This window comes from Pseudogymnoascus verrucosus (genome assembly GCF_001662655.1).
Source record: "Pseudogymnoascus verrucosus strain UAMH 10579 unplaced genomic scaffold scaffold_5, whole genome shotgun sequence".
In the NCBI taxonomy this organism is placed as follows: Eukaryota; Fungi; Ascomycota; class Leotiomycetes; order Thelebolales; family Thelebolaceae; genus Pseudogymnoascus; species Pseudogymnoascus verrucosus.
In genome coordinates this window covers 557,131-574,841 of record NW_017263656.1, presented here as the reverse complement: position 1 = coordinate 574,841, position 17,711 = coordinate 557,131, and the positions used below count along the sequence as shown (strand labels likewise).

The following is a 17,711-nucleotide window of genomic DNA, read 5'->3' as shown; positions in this document are numbered from 1 at the left end:
TAACTGCCAAGTGGTAATTTTATAGCTCGATATGCCTTTCTATCCCCTTGATGTCAGATACATGTCTGTATTTTATCCTTTTCAAGCAAATGGTTACAATACATACTTTATATGCAGTATGGTGCCCCATCGATATCTTGGCACCCCCCATCTCCGCAGCATGCCACAGTTTGGAAGAAGCTGCCTAAAGCGTCACAGATAACCTACAGTGTACTGTTATTGTCTGTGACTAATAGCGAAGAGCTGGGCGTTGAAATACGTACAATGCCAGGATAATTACCACACCTAGTGCTGTAACCCTTCTGAGCGCATATATATTCGCCTGGGGTACAGTCTAAATTTCGTAAGCCTATGCCTGGCCTAGGGATGGTAGTGGCTTTAACGAAGATGATGCTAAAGGCCATGCTGAGGAGGGCGACAGGAAACGTCATATTGGGTTTGATTAAAGCTTCACTGGATTTTGTCTTTGTAGATATGGGTGGATTATAAACTGAACAGACAAATCCTCCCTTATATAAGGAACTGCACATTTCGCAACCCTTCCGTATCACATGGAGATCTCAGTCGTGCCGTATTCTAAACTAAGCCCCTTGCCTTCTTTGATGCACTTGGATGACAGTCTCAACCGCGCCAATGGACAGCGCGTGGATTCCAACTCGTTTGCTGCCGCATGCCTCGCCGCCTTGGGGTGAATGATGGCGAGTAATAAATTATTTTATTAAGATCTTGCCCACATTTGGAATCACTGCACGCTACCGGTCTCAGTCGTGTCAATAAGCATGGCGTGGATTTGAAGCCCAGTGCCCCCATGCCCCTTGCCGCCTCTAGCCCATACCGCCCCTTGCTTCGCCAATCCCCTCACCGCCTCAAGCGCAAAGTAAGGGTAAGTAGGGCACGAGAACTCAGTAAATAGTAAGTAGGCATGGAATTCTAATCAACACGAGCTCTATACTTGTAGCGGTGCTCTGTGTGGCATGTGCACGTGTTCAGTATGCAGTGAGAGCAGGGTTTATTCATAATTCGACGTCGAACTTGCCGACCCCGCACTCAGCTTACTGTATCGTCTGTATATATATTTGTTCATCCTCGGGTATTGCTATATAGATCCTCTATTATACTTTCTTTATTCCTTTGGTAGGGTATTGAAGAGCTTTAAAACGCCGTCAAGGAACACCTCTCGCTTCAGTTATTAAATTCCATCTCGACTATCCCTAATACCACCATGTCCGCCGAACGCCGCTGGGACGAGCGCCACTTCCATCTCGAAGAATCAACCACCCAAAACGGTGGAGCTCGCACTATCTTCATTGAACACATGACGCCCGGTACCACCGTCCCACCTCACTTCCACACCCGCTTCGCCGAGACCTTCGATCTCCTCAGCGGCTCCATCTCCGTCTACAGCAGCACGACCCCCGACCTCGAGGTCTTGGAAGCCTCAGTCACGCCTCTGGAGATCGGCAAAACGTCCAGTGTTGAGCCGGGGGTGTACCACAAGTACCAAGTCGGCCCGGAACAGACGGAGCTCAGAGTGATTATCACGCCGGGCGACGCGGATTTTGAGAAGGCGCTGATGGTGATGAATGGACTGCATGCGGATGGGAAGATGGCGGGGCTGGCGGATAGTGTGTTGCTTATGGCGGTGGCTATGGACTTATGTGATGCGCAGCTCATTGGGCCGGCAGCGGGGATGCTGGAGGGCGTTAGGGCAGAGAAGAAAGATGAAGTTCAGGCACTGAAAAAGGAGCTTCTAGAGAAATATGATACGGAGGAGGCTTTGAAAGGGTTGCTGGCTAAATTTGAGTAAGTTGCGCATGATGCAAGGACGATGTGTATCCTAGGGAATATGCACATATTTTATTTTAGTTGGTATTTGTAATTGTATCGTAGTGAGTAGGCGCATCTTATCGACCAGCCCAGCCCCTCATCTCATGTCATATTTGTTCTCGTCAATCCCCTAGACTTCTCACATCTCTACTACTACTTCCCCATAACCACCCTCCACCGCCCGCCCTCATCCATCCTTACTTCCTTTTTCTCTCCTTGTACACTTAACCCGGCAAATACGCTCTCGAAATAGAGTCACGACTCTGCATAGAAGATATCCTTGTACCGGTGTGTTGCATCTACGACGGCGGCTTCCGCTGCATAGTCTGTGATTCGTTAGCGCTGTTCTGGGGGGTGTGCATAAGAGCTCTTGGGGAGGCGGGGGATGGAGAGAGGAAAGAGAAAGTCTCACTGAAATCGGCGCCCATATCCGTGGCTTGCAGGACCTTGATAGACAGGTCTTGGTTCACCTTCCCAACAATCTCGACGGCATTGCCGACCGTGAGATGCGCATCCTGGGTGGAGTTAGTGACGATCCCAGGCAGAAGGTGGAGGGAGGAAGTACTCGGTTCAAATGCGCGGTAATGTGTCCGTTGGAATCGAGTGTTGCCTCTTCACCGCGCAGCTGGATAACCTTCCCCGTTATGCGGACAGTCCGGTTGGTGAAGGAGTCGAGGTAGGTAGAGTTTATGCGGGGGGTGGAGAGAGATTCGGCCATTGTTGTGAATTCTGGGGAGAGATTTGGGATTGGGCTGAGGACTTGGTAGGGAGTTGGTGAGAGTTGTTGGTTGACGGGGTTTGGTGAAGTGGGATGGATGGTGGGGAAGTTTGGGAAGTGGTGTTGAGACGCGTCGGAACGCGATGGCACGTGTTGATAGGTACAGTTTCAATTTATGATTATCGGGACGGAAAATATCATACTCCGTTGTCTCTGACCGTTATCTTACTGAATCCGTTAATTTAGAGTTGACACACAAATCGCTCGGTACATTTTTGACTCACTTGCCCCACCATCTCATAAATCTATCAAAATCGACAACTTTGAAAAATCACAAATAACCCCCACAACAATTTGACAGCTCTGCGCTCCACTATTCCAACAAACAGAGGATAGCACGCAATCATGGCTGACGCAGCAGCTCCCATCGAGGAGCAAGTCGCGAACCTGCACTTGGACGAGGTCACCGGCGAGAAGGTGTCCAAGTCTGAGCTCAAGAAGCGCCAAAAGCAGCGCCAAAAGGAGGAGGAGAAGAAGAAGAAGGAGGCCGCCGCTCCCCCTAAGCCAGTGAAGGAGAAGAAGAGCAATGCCGAGGCCGATGAGAAGGAATTGAACCCCAACGTAAGTCTCACGCCCCTGTACATCGACCCCTCGATGACGAGGCTAATAGCGGGGTATAACAGCAATACTTCGAAATTCGCTCGCGCGCCATCAACAAGCTGCGCACTTCGCAAGACCCGAGCCCATACCCGCATAAGTTCGAGGTGAACACTGATATCCGCGACTTTGTCAAGGCGCATGAGAACCTCAAGTCGGGTGAGCAGCGCAAGGAGGTGGAGGTCCGCATGGGTGCCCGTATCTACAACAAGCGTGCGTCTGGAACCAAGCTCGTCTTCTACGATGTCCGATCCCAGGGTGTTAAGCTGCAGGTGATGTGCCAGCTGCAAGAGTCTGCAGAGGGCGCCCCGCCGTTCGAAAACCAGCATGAGCACCTCCGCCGTGGAGATATTATTGGCATTGTCGGATACCCAGGCCGCACGGCACCAAAGAACAAGATTGAGAAGGGAGAGGAGGGAGAGTTGTCGATCTTTGCGACAGAGGTTAAGCTGTTAACCCCATGTCTGCACCAGTTACCAGATGAGTACTACGGATTCAAGGATCAGGAGCAGCGCCACCGCAAGAGATATCTCGATCTGATCATGAACGAGCCCACCAGGAATGTTTTCCTCACCCGCTCCAAGGTCGTCACATATATCCGCAAGTACCTGGACAACAAGGACTTCACCGAGGTCGAGACGCCCATGCTTAACGCCATTGCTGGAGGTGCCACTGCTAAGCCCTTCACCACTCACCACAACGACCTGAACATGAACATGTTCATGCGTATCGCCCCTGAGCTCTACCTGAAGATGCTTGTCGTCGGTGGCCTCGACCGTGTCTACGAGATCGGCAAGCAGTTCCGTAACGAGGGCATCGATCTCACCCACAACCCCGAGTTCACCACCGCTGAGTTCTACATGGCCTACGCTGACGTATACGACCTCATGAACATGACTGAGGAGCTCGTCTCCAGCCTCGTCAAGGAGCTGACCGGCGGCTACACCACCAAGTTCCACACCCAGCACGGCGAGGAGTACGAGGTCAACTGGGAAGCCCCATGGCGCCGCGTGGAGATGATCCCCGCCCTGGAGGAGGCCACCGGCGAGAAGTTCCCTCCCGGACCCGAGCTGCACACCGATGAGACCAACACCTTCCTCCGCGGCGTCCTCAAGAGGATGAACATCGAGTGCTCGCCGCCGCTCACCAACGCGCGCATGCTCGACAAAATGGTCGGTGACTTCATCGAGGAGACCTGCGTCAACCCCACCTTCATCACCGGTCACCCCCAGATGATGTCCCCACTCGCCAAGTCGCACCGCGCCAACCCCGGACTCTGCGAGCGCTTCGAGGCGTTCGTGTGTAAGAAGGAGATTGTGAACGCCTACACTGAGTTGAACGATCCGTTTGACCAGCGTCTGCGCTTCGAGGAGCAGGCGAGGCAGAAGGAGCAGGGTGATGATGAGGCACAGATGGTCGATGAGAACTTCTGTATGAGTCTCGAGTATGGTCTGCCTCCTACCGGTGGATGGGGAATGGGTATTGATCGCCTGGTCATGTTCTTGACCGATCGTTACAGTATTAAGGAGGTTTTGGCGTTTCCGTTTATGAAGGAGGAGCAGAAGGGGCATGCCAAGTTGGCCGCTGAGGTTGTGGGCATTGAGGCACAGCCTGAGGAGGGTATTGGTGAGTAATTCCCGTCTGTGATTTTGAGGCTACCACTAACTTTTTACAGCGCACAAGTAAATGCATGTTACCAGAGTGAGCGTCGTATAAAACAGGATACTGCGTGTGACCATTCAAATGGGGGATACGTCTGCCAACTGTGCACAAGCACGACGGCATGTATGCGAGAAATGTAGACAGGCCTTTTAAGGAGAGGAAAAAAATTGAGTCTATTAGTCGAGTTGAGATCCCGTTACTGATACACTATTCCTGCGTGAAACGCCGCTGTGATGCTATCTGCCCCCTAATTCCCGATATTTGAACACTATCGTCACACTATTCTATACTACAATATCCACCCCTCTCAATATACAACTTAAGCAGTTGGTGTTCCCCTCGCGGCAGCAGGGACCCTCACTTTCGAACCACCCTGCGCAGCCTGTGCCATGCTGCTTTGCACGAGTCTCAAACTCCTCTTAGGGACCCACAGCCGGCTCCCGAGAACGAGAGTCATAGTAAGCAATCCCATGCTGCACGCCTGATGCGCAGACGCCAGCGGTAGCGGCACCAGGTACAGCAGAGTCGTGATACCGAGCGCCACCTGGGCCAATGCGAAGTGGACGACACCCACCATACCCCTGCGGGCATTCCTGGGAATCGCCGCCGCGATGCGCGGGTTGAAGCGAGAGTATGCCCACAGAGCGATGATGGTGGTCAGCGTAGTGGTAGCGAGGATGCGGTGGTCAAGCTGCACAGTCGAAGGGTTCTCGAGGATGTTGCGCCACCAGAGATCAGCCTTGTCCTCGCGGCGAGAGTAGAAGTCGCTAAAGAGCTCAGAGGCAGGTGGGGCGATGCGTCCAGGACCCATGGTCGGGAACTCGTTGTAAATGAGTCCAGCGTCAAGACCGGCGACGAGAGCGCCGGAGACAGCCGTAGTGAAGACGAGCAGGGCGATGAAACCGACGGAGCGGCGGAAGTGGCGGAGGGCTGGGTTAGAGCGCTCGAGGATCGAGGCGTGCCCACTAGTGGCGTCAGCGAGGAGAGCGCGGTCGCGGAGAGCCGATAGACCACCCCAGAGCATGGTAGCGTAGCAGATGAATGCCGTGCCGAGATGGGCGGCGAGACGGTACTGGGAGACGCGGGGGTGGGAGCCGGGGGCGAAGAGGTCGTCCTTCAGCCCGGACTTGACCATCCACCAACCGATGAAGCCTTGGATTCCGATTATGGCCGAGATGCCCGCGAGGCCTGCGGTGAGCGGGGCCGAGACGCGGCGGCGGGCGACGAAGTAGATGGCGGGGAGGACGAAGGAGAGGCCGATCACGCGGCCCCAGAGGCGGTGCGTCCATTCCATGAAGTAGATGTATTTGAACTCGTCAAGTGTCATGGTGGGGTTGAGCAGCTTGAATTCGGGGGAGGCGCGGTACTTGTTGAACTCGGAGTCCCAGTCTGCGGCAGAGAGGGGAGGGAGCGTGCCAGTTACCGGGCGCCATTCTGTAATACTCAGTCTGGACGTATATAGGTTAGCTTAAGCACATTTCTAGAGAGTACGAGATGCGTACCCTGATTCCGTGAGCCGTGTCAGCCCGCCAAAGACGACGATGCCGAACACACTGGCTGCACTGCCGAGAAGCCAGAAAGCCACGCCGCGGGAGCTGGTATCTGGGAAGAAGGATTTCTTCGTCGTTTCCTTCTGAGCATTCGCAATAGTCTGGCTCAGAGAAGATAGAGACGTGGCCTGGGTTCCTGGCAACGTAGCAGCTGTGCGCAGCGGCGCAGAGCTGTTATAGAAGCGCGTGGGCTGGAAGGCGGAGAGGCCTTTGCTGGTCCGGAGCTTCGGCGCTTGGATGGAAGCGGATTTGGGGCATTGGCGGCAGGTGAAAAGGTCTTTCCCTAACTTGGGCAGAGCCCGCCGCAGCGGGGTAAGTAATGAAGCCATTGGCGTCGCTGATATCCCATGCGAGGTAGTTTTTCTGGCTTGATCGAAGGGAAGGAGGCGGTTGACACTTTTCAAAGATAGGTCTCGGCATGTGGCTCGTGCACCGTTAAGGTTTCCGCGGCGCTTGTACCTAGGTACCGAACCACTTACAAGGGCTCAGGGGACTACAGTGGGAAATTTAAGTGACGACGATCATGAACTTCAACTTCAATTCTGCCTATTTGGTATGATCCTGTACTAATACATATAATTTCACATGCCCACCTTCTCGGCGCACAATACAATAAGTTCAACACTCTTCCGACCTGCTATACAGTACCTCTTACCAGAGGGAACCCGTTCCTGGACTACACCCGGCACAGACATCGAGCGAGGGCGTCGAAGCTCTGACGAAAGCGACAGGATGGCACATTATAACCAGCCAGAGCTGGTTCCCAGCTCGTTGCCCCTAATAAACATATCGAGGACGCCATCTCCACATATATCCACGGGCTGGACATCCAACGAGGGGTCAGATTCGGGAGAAGACGACCTGGGTGACCTGTCTGGTGGGGGAGGCTTCTTGTCGCAACGGCAGCGGCCCACCGGCTGGAAGGGCTTCTTGACACAGGGTGGCTTGGGCATATATTTATTTGCTACAACGAGGGGATGGAGTGTCTACATAAGCTTGATGTGTTTATGGTTAATGGGGACGGCCATAGGGCTCATGGTGATCAACTGGCTGGTCCTGCTCAGTATGTTCCCCTCTGTATGATCTCGTCCTGCTGGATCAAGTAAACTAACTATTATGTCCAGCCGGTGTCTACAAATTCCCGTATCCGCTTACGACTACATTTATCGAACTCGTCGGCTGCCACTTCTTCCTCTGGGCCTTCGCTGGCTTCACCAGGCTCTTTAGCCGGTACCTCAGCAACGCTGGCCTGGCCGCTCTCGTGGCGCCCTCGTACGCCCTCACCAAGCCTCCCCCAACAACATACACGCAGCGCACACCTCGCCGCTTCCCCCGATTCATCTCCAAGATCTTCTCCAAAGCCGGCTCCGGCATTGCCGGCGGCGGTCCCTTTGAATTCGACCGCGCCGTGGCACGCAAAACCATCCTCCTCGCAATCATCTACGTGCTCAAGATCCACCTCAGCACCATCTCCTACGCCCACTCCGAACTCCCCATGTACGTCCTCACGCGCATCGGCATAGTCCCCCTCACCGCGCTCGCCGACTCCCTCCTAAAAGGAACCCGACACTCCATCCCCCTCCTCTCCGCCACCCTCTCCGCAACACTGAACCTCCTCGTCGGCTCTTGCCGCTCTAACATCCGCGTAACCTGGGACAGCGTGCTCGCCGGTGTCATCTCATCCTTCTGCGCCGCCCTCTTCCCCGTCCTCCTCTACTCAACCTACCAGAACCTCTCTGCGCCGTCGCCCGAGCGCGCTCGTGACCCTACGAGCTCGCGCACCACATACACGCTCTTGCACCACGTCTCGCTACTCTCCATCATGGTCTCCCTCCCCTTCGTCCTGATCTCAGGCGAGCTGCCCAATATCGCGCGCAATATCTACTTCCTCGACCGGCCGTGGCACTGGTTCATGATGCTGTGCGGCTCGCTAGGCACATTCTGCGTGTTCACTGCTACGGTGCTGCTCGTGCTGGCGACGAGTCCGTTGACGACGAATTTCTTGACTATCCCGGCGTATGCGTTTCTCATCCCGGTGCTGGCGAAGTTTAGGATGCCGATGTATAGCTGGGTAGGCATCGCGCTGGCGTTTGCCAGTTCGGGGTGGTTTGTGTGGGTGAGGCGGCGGGAGAGTAGGAAGGTAAGAGCTTGAATGCTCTGAAAAGATTTGAGGGTGTGTGAATAGGTGGAATGGGATATTAATAATACATAATGAGCATAATGCGGCGTTTATTGATGCGAATGAAGCTGCGTAGACAAATTTATATCGCTTACTACCATAATAACCCATCGTTGAAGTCTGAAGTCTGCGGGGTATATTGAATAAGCTTATGATTATTAAACAATATAAATATTTCGATCCAGATGGAGCTATATAAAATTACAATAAAACTACAATAAAATTACAAAACATCCCACCCCTCACCCCTCACTCGACCTCTCCGCCGCCCTCTTCTGCTCCCTCGCAATCCTCCTATCCTTCGGACTCAACGCCTTCTTAATCTTCATCGCCCCCCCCAAAAACATCCACGTCGCAAAGAACACTACAATGAAGTTAAATCCATCATACACCCACATGAGTCCGAAATCACGCCAGCGATGGCGATAAAACACATTAAACCCCTTCGCGAACTGGTTCCCATTCGCAAACTGGCAGTACTCGCACAAGCCCCCCGCACCAACTTGCACATAGCCGCCCATCCGCGCCACGAATTCGTCAGTGTACGACGCGCAGCTCATGCCGGGTGGAGGAGGGAAGCGCGCGAACTCGGATTCGTCGCAGACGACGGGGATGTTGTTTGTGACAACGCCGAGCTGGCCTTCGAGGTAGTAGTGGAAGGGGGTTAGCCAGTACATCCAGCTTCTCCAGAAGCTAGGCAGCGCCGGGTACGGGACGACGACGCCGCAGAAGGCGACGATGAAGAGGAAGAAGAACGGAATGAGGAGGGAAGCGAACATGGCGTTTGGTGCCATTGCAGCGATGAACTGTCCGAAGCCGACGTAGAAGATCTCGAAGAGGCAGATCATCATGAAGACATACCCAGCGGGGAAGCCGAGCGGGAGTCCGACACCAAAGTACCAGCAGCAGAAAAAGATGCCGCCGCAGAAGAGGGAGGTGGGGAGCTCGGGGAGGATGGCGCCGAGGGTGAAGGCGGGCCAGGCGTAGATCTTGGATTTGGATTCGCGGGATTTGAAGACGTCGCGGAAGGAGATGTAGCGGGGTTGGAGCTGTTGGATTAGGGGCGGGGCGATGGTCATGGTCATGAAGATGGTGAAGAGGCGGGATTGCATGTCGATGCTTGAGTTGCCTAGTTTCCAGAAGGTGAATGTGTTGAAGAGACCTGTGGGTTGTGGTGTTAGCTTATGGCAAAGTGTTGGACTGGGGTGTGTTGGTGCATACCAGTAATTATATGAAGAACCAGCTTCCCAAAGAAGTATTGGGGGGTTCGCCAGTAGGCAATAAAGCATCTCTTAATCACAGCCAAGATCTGCGTGCTATATGGCATAGCATACTCCCTGTCATCCTTCCTGGCCCCTCCGTGCCCTGCCGTGGCCTGTCGACGGTCTTGGACCAGCCTCTGAATCTCACCCTGCCTATCCTTGGCATCCTTTGATTTCTCCCAAATATCCGCCCAGTCAGGCCCGTCGTAATTGGGATCACCTGCGCCGATTACCTCCAGCATGTACTCTGCCGGATTCTCATCCTTCGGGCACTCCTTGGCGCCGTTCTCTTCAAAATATTCAATCATATCCTTACTATCTTTCCCCAGCGTACCATGGAAGACAACTCGTCCTCCAGATTTGAGAAGTAGGAGTTCATCAAATTCCTCAAATAGGACTGCAGACGGTTGATGGATGGTGCAGAGGATTGCCTGCCCAGCATCAGCCAGCTTCCGTAGAAACCTCACGATATTAAACGCAGCCTGGCTATCCAGTCCGGACGTCGGCTCATCCAAGAAAAGTAGTAATTCCGGCTTTGAGGCAAGCTCAACTCCAATCGTGACTTTCTTCCGTTGCTCTTGGTTAAGCCCATGTCCAATCTCTCCAATTATGGCCTCGGCTAGATCATGCATTTCCAGCAGGTCAATAATCTTCTCGACATATTCATATTTCTCTTTCTTCGGAACCTCCTTTGGTTGGCGTAACAGAGCCGAGAACCGAAATGCTTCACGAACAGTGGCTGTAGGCTCATGGATATCCATCTGCTCAGCAAAGCCTGTGGAACGCTGGAACGACAGGGGAAGCGGTCTCCCATCTACTAGAAAATCACCAGTGACAACACCAGCATCCTCTCTCTGCGCGAGCGTGTTGAGCAAAGTTGTCTTCCCTGCACCACTGGCGCCCATCAGTGCTGTTAGCTCGCCAGGTCTTACATAACCATTAACCCCTTGAAGTAGCTTTCTCTCCCCTTTCTCGTAAGGAATTGTGAAGTTAACGTTCTGGAAGGTAAAGACCGTTTCGTTCCTCGCTATTCCCTCCCTCATTCCTCCACCGGAATTTTGAGGTCTCTCATCCCTGTTGTCGTCTGAGCTCTCTCTTCCAGCTTCAGCGTCGGTCCCATTGGCGTCTTTCTCCTTGATGGCCTTCTCAACAGCTTTTGGAGCTCCGCCGCGCTTGAAGACTGTAACTGCACCACCACCAGCATTAGGTTTCTGTCGCTCCATTCCCAGCGCCGCGAGAGCAACGAAAAATAGCCAGAAGCCGATAATGATTCCGATATTTCGCCAAAGGTGTGACCTGGTATAGTCGAAACCCGTCATGATATAATTCTTTCCAGAAACAGAGGTCTTCCCTGGCTCCGACCCTTGGAGCGCACATGACTGGAACTGAGGCCGCGCATCGGGGCCAGTTGGAACGAGCACTGGAGGAACACATTGGACTTCGAGGTTGTAAAACTCGTTGGACATTAGGCCCTCAAAGCCGTATTGAACCGGGTTGATCCATCGAAGCCACGACAGCCAGGGCCGCATTTTTTTCGGGGGAATAAGATACCCCGTATATGTGACAAATATTTGGATGGCAAGTCCTGTAAACCGAGTTGCAACATCTAGAGAACCAGCCCAGGCCCCGATGGCACGGAAGAAGGAGTACATAGCCAGAGTCAAGGTCCAAAGAATTAACAAAGAAATGAAAAATTGGCTTGGTGTGCGCTGGAGATTAGACATAAAGTAAACCACTAGATCAAATATAGAGACCTGGATAAGAACTAAAGGCAAATCAATAACAACTTGAGCAATGGCATAAGCCGCAGGACGGTAGAACGAGAAGGCCTTGTGCTTCATCATGATAGGCCTGCTTTGAAACGCAGCAGTCAATTCTGCCAAAGCAAGGAGAGCATTGAATAACAGCATAAAAAACATCACACCCCCTCTCTCAAACACACCTTGTGTTGTTTTCGGCATGTTGAAGAACAGCGAGCCAACAATAAGACCTTGGAAGAGGATACCGCTCCATTTCCCAATCAAAGTCTGTCGATCACCCAGCATAACGAAGAAATGCTCGTTTGTGCACGCCAAAACTTGTAGGTAGAATGGGAGCGTATAATTCTTCTTCGCAGTCTTCTTCGTCATCGCCTCGGCTCTCCTGCGAATCTGCTCCTCAACAAGACTTTGATATCCATCCAGTTCGCGCCAATTTGCTTTCTCGATCTCGCTTCCGCGGAAAGCGGCCTCAAACTGTTCAGGGGTTTTGGGTATCCTATCGTACCATCCCTCTCTCACCCGCCGTTCGTGCTTGTCAGTGACGGAGGTGAGGAAATCGGCTGTTGTCCATCTTTCGGGGCGCTCAAACCCGAGGTTTTCAAAATATTCGACGGCGGCGTCTGCTGGGCCATAATAGCAGCATCGACCTTCGTCGATTAATAATACCTTGTCGAACGCTTTGTATAAACTTTCTCCAGCTTGATATAAGGCCACAGCCGTCGATATCTTGGCCATTGTGGTCAATGTCCGGATGCTGTTCACATATTCCAATGCTGTAGACGCATCGAGGCCTCTTGTAGAATTGTCCCACATCTGTGTCGAAGCCTTCGTTATCATAGCTTCGGCAATGCTAACACGCTTCCTCTCTCCTCCCGATACGCCACGGACGTGCTCGCTGCCGACGAACGTGTTCAGTGTATGCTCGATCCAGAATAGCTGTGTGAGCGCCTTTAAGAACACTTTGATGTATTGTTCGCGGCTCTCGCCGTCCATCCTCGACTCTTTTCCTGGTGTCCTTGTCCTGAGCGCAAACTCTAGAGTCCGCTTGACGCTTAATGTCGCATAGTGGAGGTCGTCTTCGGGGTTGTATAGCACTTCTCCTCTGAACTCCTTGGCCATGGTTGCTGCTGACTCTCCTCCATAGCACACGTCCCCTTCGACGCTCTTGAAGCCAGCTCTTTGATTCCCAAGCACTTTCAGAAAGGTTGAGCAACCACTCCCTGGACGACCAAGCACCAGGACCATCTCCCCTGGCTTGATGACACCGCTAAAGTCATTGATGATTGTCCGTATCGGCGGTCCCCCATGGGCTTTCTTATTCCCGCTGAAAACAGCTCCAATCTTTCGCGGTAATGCCATAAAGAGATCGCCGACTGTAGGTTGTATCTTTGCCCCAAGCCCTACGCCTTTGACTGTCAAGTGCCTGAATACCACTCCAACGTGCCTTGTCTTCTCTTCTTCGGAAGTTTCTTGCCGTCCATGTCCGAACATGCGGCTCATCAATCGCTCGATATTTTGGTCAGCCATATTGAACACGTCGCCTTGCCTGAGGTGATGGTTTTAACATTCTATAATTATAAAAAGGAGAATGAATATACTGCACTCGAATCTCTTCAACGGACAGGGTCCATGTCGAGCAGGGCTGCAATGATGAAGCAGAGCTTCCCTTATCAACAGCTATGGAGGCCATTATTAAGCTATAGCTTCGAATAGTCAGAAAGTATGGGTTCGGCCCAGGCCTAACAGATACCTCTGAGGTCATACAAAACTGTGCGTGGCAGAAGTATACCCCTCCTGTCATTATGAGAGGCCAAAGTATCAAATGGTGGCATAACAAGTACTACTTCCACACTAAGAAAATATACCTATACCGCACGTAAATTCGTGTGAATATGAAGTACTCAACGCCGCCGGTCTTATACACCAATAAGACCAGCACCAATCTTTGAAGTTCATAAAGGTATGACATCAATTCACGTGATGGAGGCCTGGACATATCACGAGATTTGACCCCGTCGGTAGCCCGGAGCAGAACCGAGAATTATGGGACCCAAGTAGCACAGACCACAATCTACCCGCTCCGAAAATATTTATGAGCCGGCGCTAATGCTGAATATGAGATAATGATTGGGCAGATCAAATGTCTGTCGTCAAGTTTACGAAAGGGCTGGACCAGCTATGTTACAGAGTTTTGATCACAAAACCTGCATTACCATAAAAACGGAAAAATACGGCAGTGCTTTGTATATCAGAGTTTTTAAAGGGTTTTTGTTCACTTGTATACTGCCAAATGTTGTAAGTTGGCGTTGGCCGCAGTTTGGAGCAGCTGGCGAAGGCAACGACGAGGTTGAAGACTTATATAAGCTTCATGAGGCTGAGAATGAGCAGTAGCCTTGCCGCCGAGATACCATCTTCTATTGGATAGTAGAGCGCCGGGAGTATTCGGTAATGTCAGAAAGTGACTTCCATCGCCACTCCCGTTCTTCGGTGGCACTAGAGCTTCGGAGGGCCCATAAATGGGCGTCTCTCTTCGTCACTATGCCGGTTTTAGACGCTTTTAAAGGACAACCAGGCCTGGTCATGCTGCCGTCTTACCGATGTCTTCACCAATCTCTGTTAGATATTTCTCATATCCACTTATATTTGCCAATGAGGCATCTTACTGTCCCTGAAGCAAGTGCGGTTCAGGTCCGAAGTGTCAGGTACAGTAGAATTCCGTACCATTATGATATTTTCACCCTTTGGGTATATAAGGTTCCACCCAACCCACTCCTGAAGTCTTTTCTATTATTCCAATACAGCATATAATCTACTCTCATATATTTGCTTCTTTCTGTCCCCCTATCCAAGCTTCCAAACTCAATAGGCAGCATGGCGGCAGAAGGTATTGTAATGCCAGGGCAACATGCCTCCACCACATTCGAACCTATATCTATCGACCGCACCAACACACGGCAATCAGGACTAGGCCGTTCTGCAACCCGCGAGTCGAAAAAGGAAGTCAGAGATCCGAATTTGGATATCAATTTGCCATATCGAACATTGAGCCGAAATGCAAACCTCCGCGAGTACACCCACGACGAGCCGGATGGAGTAACAGAGACTGGAGTTTCCGCTGATGGCACCCCATATTCCGTCGTCGCCTTCACACCAGACGACAAGGACAACCCAAAGAATTGGTCCAAGGCGATGAAGTGGTGGTGCACGATGTGTGTGGCTCTCACCTGCTTCGTGGTAGCCTTCAATTCCAGCGTTATCACAGCTGATATCGAGGGGCTCGCAAAAGAATTCAACGTTTCTGAGGAGGTCGCTCTCCTGTCGATCACCGTCTTTGTTATTGGTTTCGGTGTTGGACCTATGATATTCGCGCCTCTTTCGGAAATCTATGGCCGTCGTGTCATATACGGCTCGACTCTCCTCGTCGCCGTGATCTTCATTATTCCATGCGCCGTCTCAAAGAATATAGCAACACTCATGGTCTTCAGAGCCCTCGACGGCATCGCCTTTTCTGCTCCCATGACTCTTGTTGGAGGCACCCTGGCTGATTGCTGGAAGAACGAAGAGCGCGGTGTTCCTATGGCTGCCTTCTCGGCTGCTCCCTTCATCGGCCCCGCAATTGGTCCCCTCGTTGGAGGATACTTGGCTGACGCCAAGGGCTGGCGCTGGCTTTACTGGATCCAGCTTATCCTTTCCGGTACTGTTTGGGTGCTGATCACCTTCACCGTTCCCGAGACATACGCGCCAACCATCCTCAAGCGCCGTGCTGAGAAACTCTCCAAATCTTCCGGAAAGAGATATGTCACCGAGCAAGATCTCGATATGCGCCCATTCTCTGACCGCCTCCTCAACTTCCTCATTCGACCATTCCAGCTTCTCTTCGGCGAACTTATCGTCCTGCTCATCTCCGTCTACATGTCCGTTCTCTACGGTCTCCTTTACATGTTCTTCGTCGCCTACCCAGTCGTTTACCAACAAGGCAAGGGGTGGGATGCCGGCAAGACAGGTTTAATGTTCATCCCTCTCGCCGTTGGCGTCCTCTGCTCTGCCGCCTGCGCCCCACTTGTCAACAAGCACTACCTGACCTTGGTCAAAAAGCACAACGGCAAGCCTCCCGCAGAGACCCGCTTAATCCCCATGATGGTCTCCTGCTGGTTCGTCCCGATCGGTCTCTTCATCTTCGCCTGGACCTCCTACCCACACGTCTCCTGGGCCGGACCCGCCTTCGCCGGCTTCCCCGTCGGCTTCGGTTTCATCTTCCTCTACAACGCCGCCAACAACTACATCGTCGACTCGTACCAGCACCAGGCCGCCTCAGCGCTCGCCGCGAAGACGTGTATTCGTTCCTTCTGGGGTGCCTCGACGGTGCTCTTCACCAACCAGATGTATGCCCGCCTCGGGTATCAGTGGGCTAGTTCGCTGCTTGCGTTCTTGGCGCTTGCGTGCTGTGGTATTCCGTTCCTGTTTTACTTCTATGGAGCGGAGATCAGGGCCAGGAGCAAGTACGCCTACTCTGGGGATGATGAGGAGACGCAGGAGACGAAGGTTGGGAATTGAAGGGATAGGTTTGTTGGAAGGGGAGGTGGTGTATGTAATGATCGGGTTTGGTGGGTGACCGTTCCCTGAAGGAAAGCTTTTATATCGGCCTTTGTTCAAACCTTTAGCGGCACGAGTACAGAGTGGTGTTTGTTATTTTATTGCATATACCTTTATCTAGCGCGGTACCTTGCGAGACACCTAATATAATTTTCCTATATATAAACAAATAAATTTCCATAACTTCACAACTTTCCACTTCACAACAATTCATAGCACAACAATCTTGACAAATTTGGACACAACCAGAAACACTAACGTGCACCTACCTACCTACATCATTGATGGCTGGTAGGTAGGTGTATATCCATTATATCTTCCTATCGACCTTCCTTCTGTCACCCTCGCAATGCCATCAACATGACAAGCTCCCACTGACTTACCTCTAGCACCCTCATGACAAGTTCCTAACAGGTTCGTCACCTCTGCCAACCAACCCATCACGACAAGTTGTCCGCAGTCCTCACGTCTGCAACGTTTTATTTTTTATTGGCAACCCTCGCAGGTCACCTCTGCTTCGTCTTCACGCTCGGCGCTGTTCCGGCTGTATTAACCAAATTTCAACTTCCGACCTTCCCCCCCTTTCTTTCGACAAGTTCCTAGCAGGTTGCCTCTCTGCTACTCGATACATCATGGGCGCTCTGTCGTATTGAGTTAGATCAACACTAATCGTCTACCAACACTGTCTAATACTCTGAGGTGCCCGTTCAGAACTTCGAATCAAAATCTAGACCGACAAACTTGACTAAGACCGTCTACTCTGACCTGCCGGTTCAGACTTCAAAACCAACTTCCAGCTAATACTATTAGGATTTTTGTCCAACCCCTCTAGCCTCTGGACTAGAGATATTAAGCCTTTTCAGACTCCAAAACGACAATTTTTTGGCATGCTGCCCCTGCCATCCCTAGCGTTACCATGGGCTCTGCTTCCAATCGGTTTCGATCAACTCTCTTTTCCACCATGCCATACCATTTTTCTTCTCCGGACAACGGAGGGCAGCTCGCCTCTGCCACCTCATGTGCCACCACGGGTGCTGTTATTTGAGGTTTAAATCAACTTTCAGCTTGCTATTACGGATTTCAAATCCACCCCCTCAGGCCGCTGGTCCTCGAGCTTCACAATTCTATGTTTTTCAATTACTGGCACGTCACCTCTGCCACCCCACACCTCTGCGGACACTGCTTCCTGCTGGTTTCGATGAACTCTCATTTTCCGCAAGCATGTACCATTCTACTTCATCGACTTTCATCCAAGGCTTTCTCTGTCAGCACGCACACAGTTGCCATTGTCTTTATCAACTCCCATTGAAGGTCAACTCTGTCAGCACTCTGATGCGTTCTTGATATCTTCACAACTGTTGCACTTGCAATCTCGCTTGCACATTGTCAATCTGAGTATGCTTTTCACTCTCCGATTGCTCGATCTCGTGATATACAAATCTCAGATCCGTCGGTAGGCGTTTTCAAATTCCAGCCACGATAACCATACTCGAACGTCGTCGT

General features: G+C 52.0%; 7 protein-coding genes across 7 annotated transcripts; 4 read left to right on the top strand and 3 right to left on the bottom strand.

Annotated features, from left to right (window-relative positions):
• Positions 1-1,039: 1,039 nt before the first annotated feature.
• On the top strand, positions 1,040-1,921 carry VE01_01884 (uncharacterized protein). Its single transcript, XM_018271399.2, has one exon. It carries the CDS (start codon positions 1,223-1,225, stop codon positions 1,805-1,807), a length of 585 nt encoding a protein of 194 aa, XP_018133711.1. The 5' UTR covers positions 1,040-1,222; the 3' UTR covers positions 1,808-1,921.
• VE01_01883 (uncharacterized protein) lies at positions 1,838-2,651 on the bottom strand. Its single transcript, XM_018271398.2, has 3 exons — positions 2,393-2,651; positions 2,240-2,342; positions 1,838-2,153 (listed from the first exon to the last, which is right to left on the bottom strand). Exons 1-3 carry the CDS (start codon positions 2,543-2,545, stop codon positions 2,083-2,085), a joined length of 327 nt encoding a protein of 108 aa, XP_018133714.1. The 5' UTR covers positions 2,546-2,651; the 3' UTR covers positions 1,838-2,082.
• A 155-nt stretch (positions 2,652-2,806) lies between these two features.
• Positions 2,807-5,054, top strand: KRS1 (lysyl-tRNA synthetase). The gene is made up of 3 exons (XM_018271397.2): positions 2,807-3,166; positions 3,229-4,828; positions 4,878-5,054. Exons 1-3 carry the CDS (start codon positions 2,951-2,953, stop codon positions 4,886-4,888), a joined length of 1,827 nt encoding a protein of 608 aa, XP_018133713.1. The 5' UTR covers positions 2,807-2,950; the 3' UTR covers positions 4,889-5,054.
• COX15 (protein required for the hydroxylation of heme O to form heme A, cox15) lies at positions 5,038-6,792 on the bottom strand. The gene is made up of 2 exons (XM_018271396.2): positions 6,367-6,792; positions 5,038-6,312 (listed from the first exon to the last, which is right to left on the bottom strand). The coding sequence occupies exons 1-2, from the start codon at positions 6,741-6,743 to the stop codon at positions 5,184-5,186; spliced, it is 1,506 nt and encodes a 501-aa protein (XP_018133716.1). The 5' UTR covers positions 6,744-6,792; the 3' UTR covers positions 5,038-5,183.
• Positions 6,793-6,936: 144 nt separating this feature from the next.
• On the top strand, positions 6,937-8,632 carry VE01_01880 (uncharacterized protein). Its single transcript, XM_059463397.1, has 2 exons — positions 6,937-7,477; positions 7,539-8,632. The coding sequence occupies exons 1-2, from the start codon at positions 7,000-7,002 to the stop codon at positions 8,564-8,566; spliced, it is 1,506 nt and encodes a 501-aa protein (XP_059319996.1). The 5' UTR covers positions 6,937-6,999; the 3' UTR covers positions 8,567-8,632.
• Positions 8,633-8,835: 203 nt separating this feature from the next.
• VE01_01879 (uncharacterized protein) lies at positions 8,836-13,566 on the bottom strand (the record flags this gene model as incomplete). Its single annotated transcript, XM_018271394.2, has 3 exons — positions 13,219-13,566; positions 9,815-13,161; positions 8,836-9,755 (listed from the first exon to the last, which is right to left on the bottom strand). The coding sequence occupies exons 2-3, from the start codon at positions 13,140-13,142 to the stop codon at positions 8,836-8,838; spliced, it is 4,248 nt and encodes a 1,415-aa protein (XP_018133808.1). The 5' UTR covers positions 13,143-13,161; positions 13,219-13,566.
• Positions 13,567-14,125: 559 nt separating this feature from the next.
• VE01_01878 (uncharacterized protein) lies at positions 14,126-16,391 on the top strand. The gene has a single exon (XM_018271393.2). It carries the CDS (start codon positions 14,487-14,489, stop codon positions 16,167-16,169), a length of 1,683 nt encoding a protein of 560 aa, XP_018133809.1. The 5' UTR covers positions 14,126-14,486; the 3' UTR covers positions 16,170-16,391.
• Positions 16,392-17,711: the final 1,320 nt, after the last annotated feature.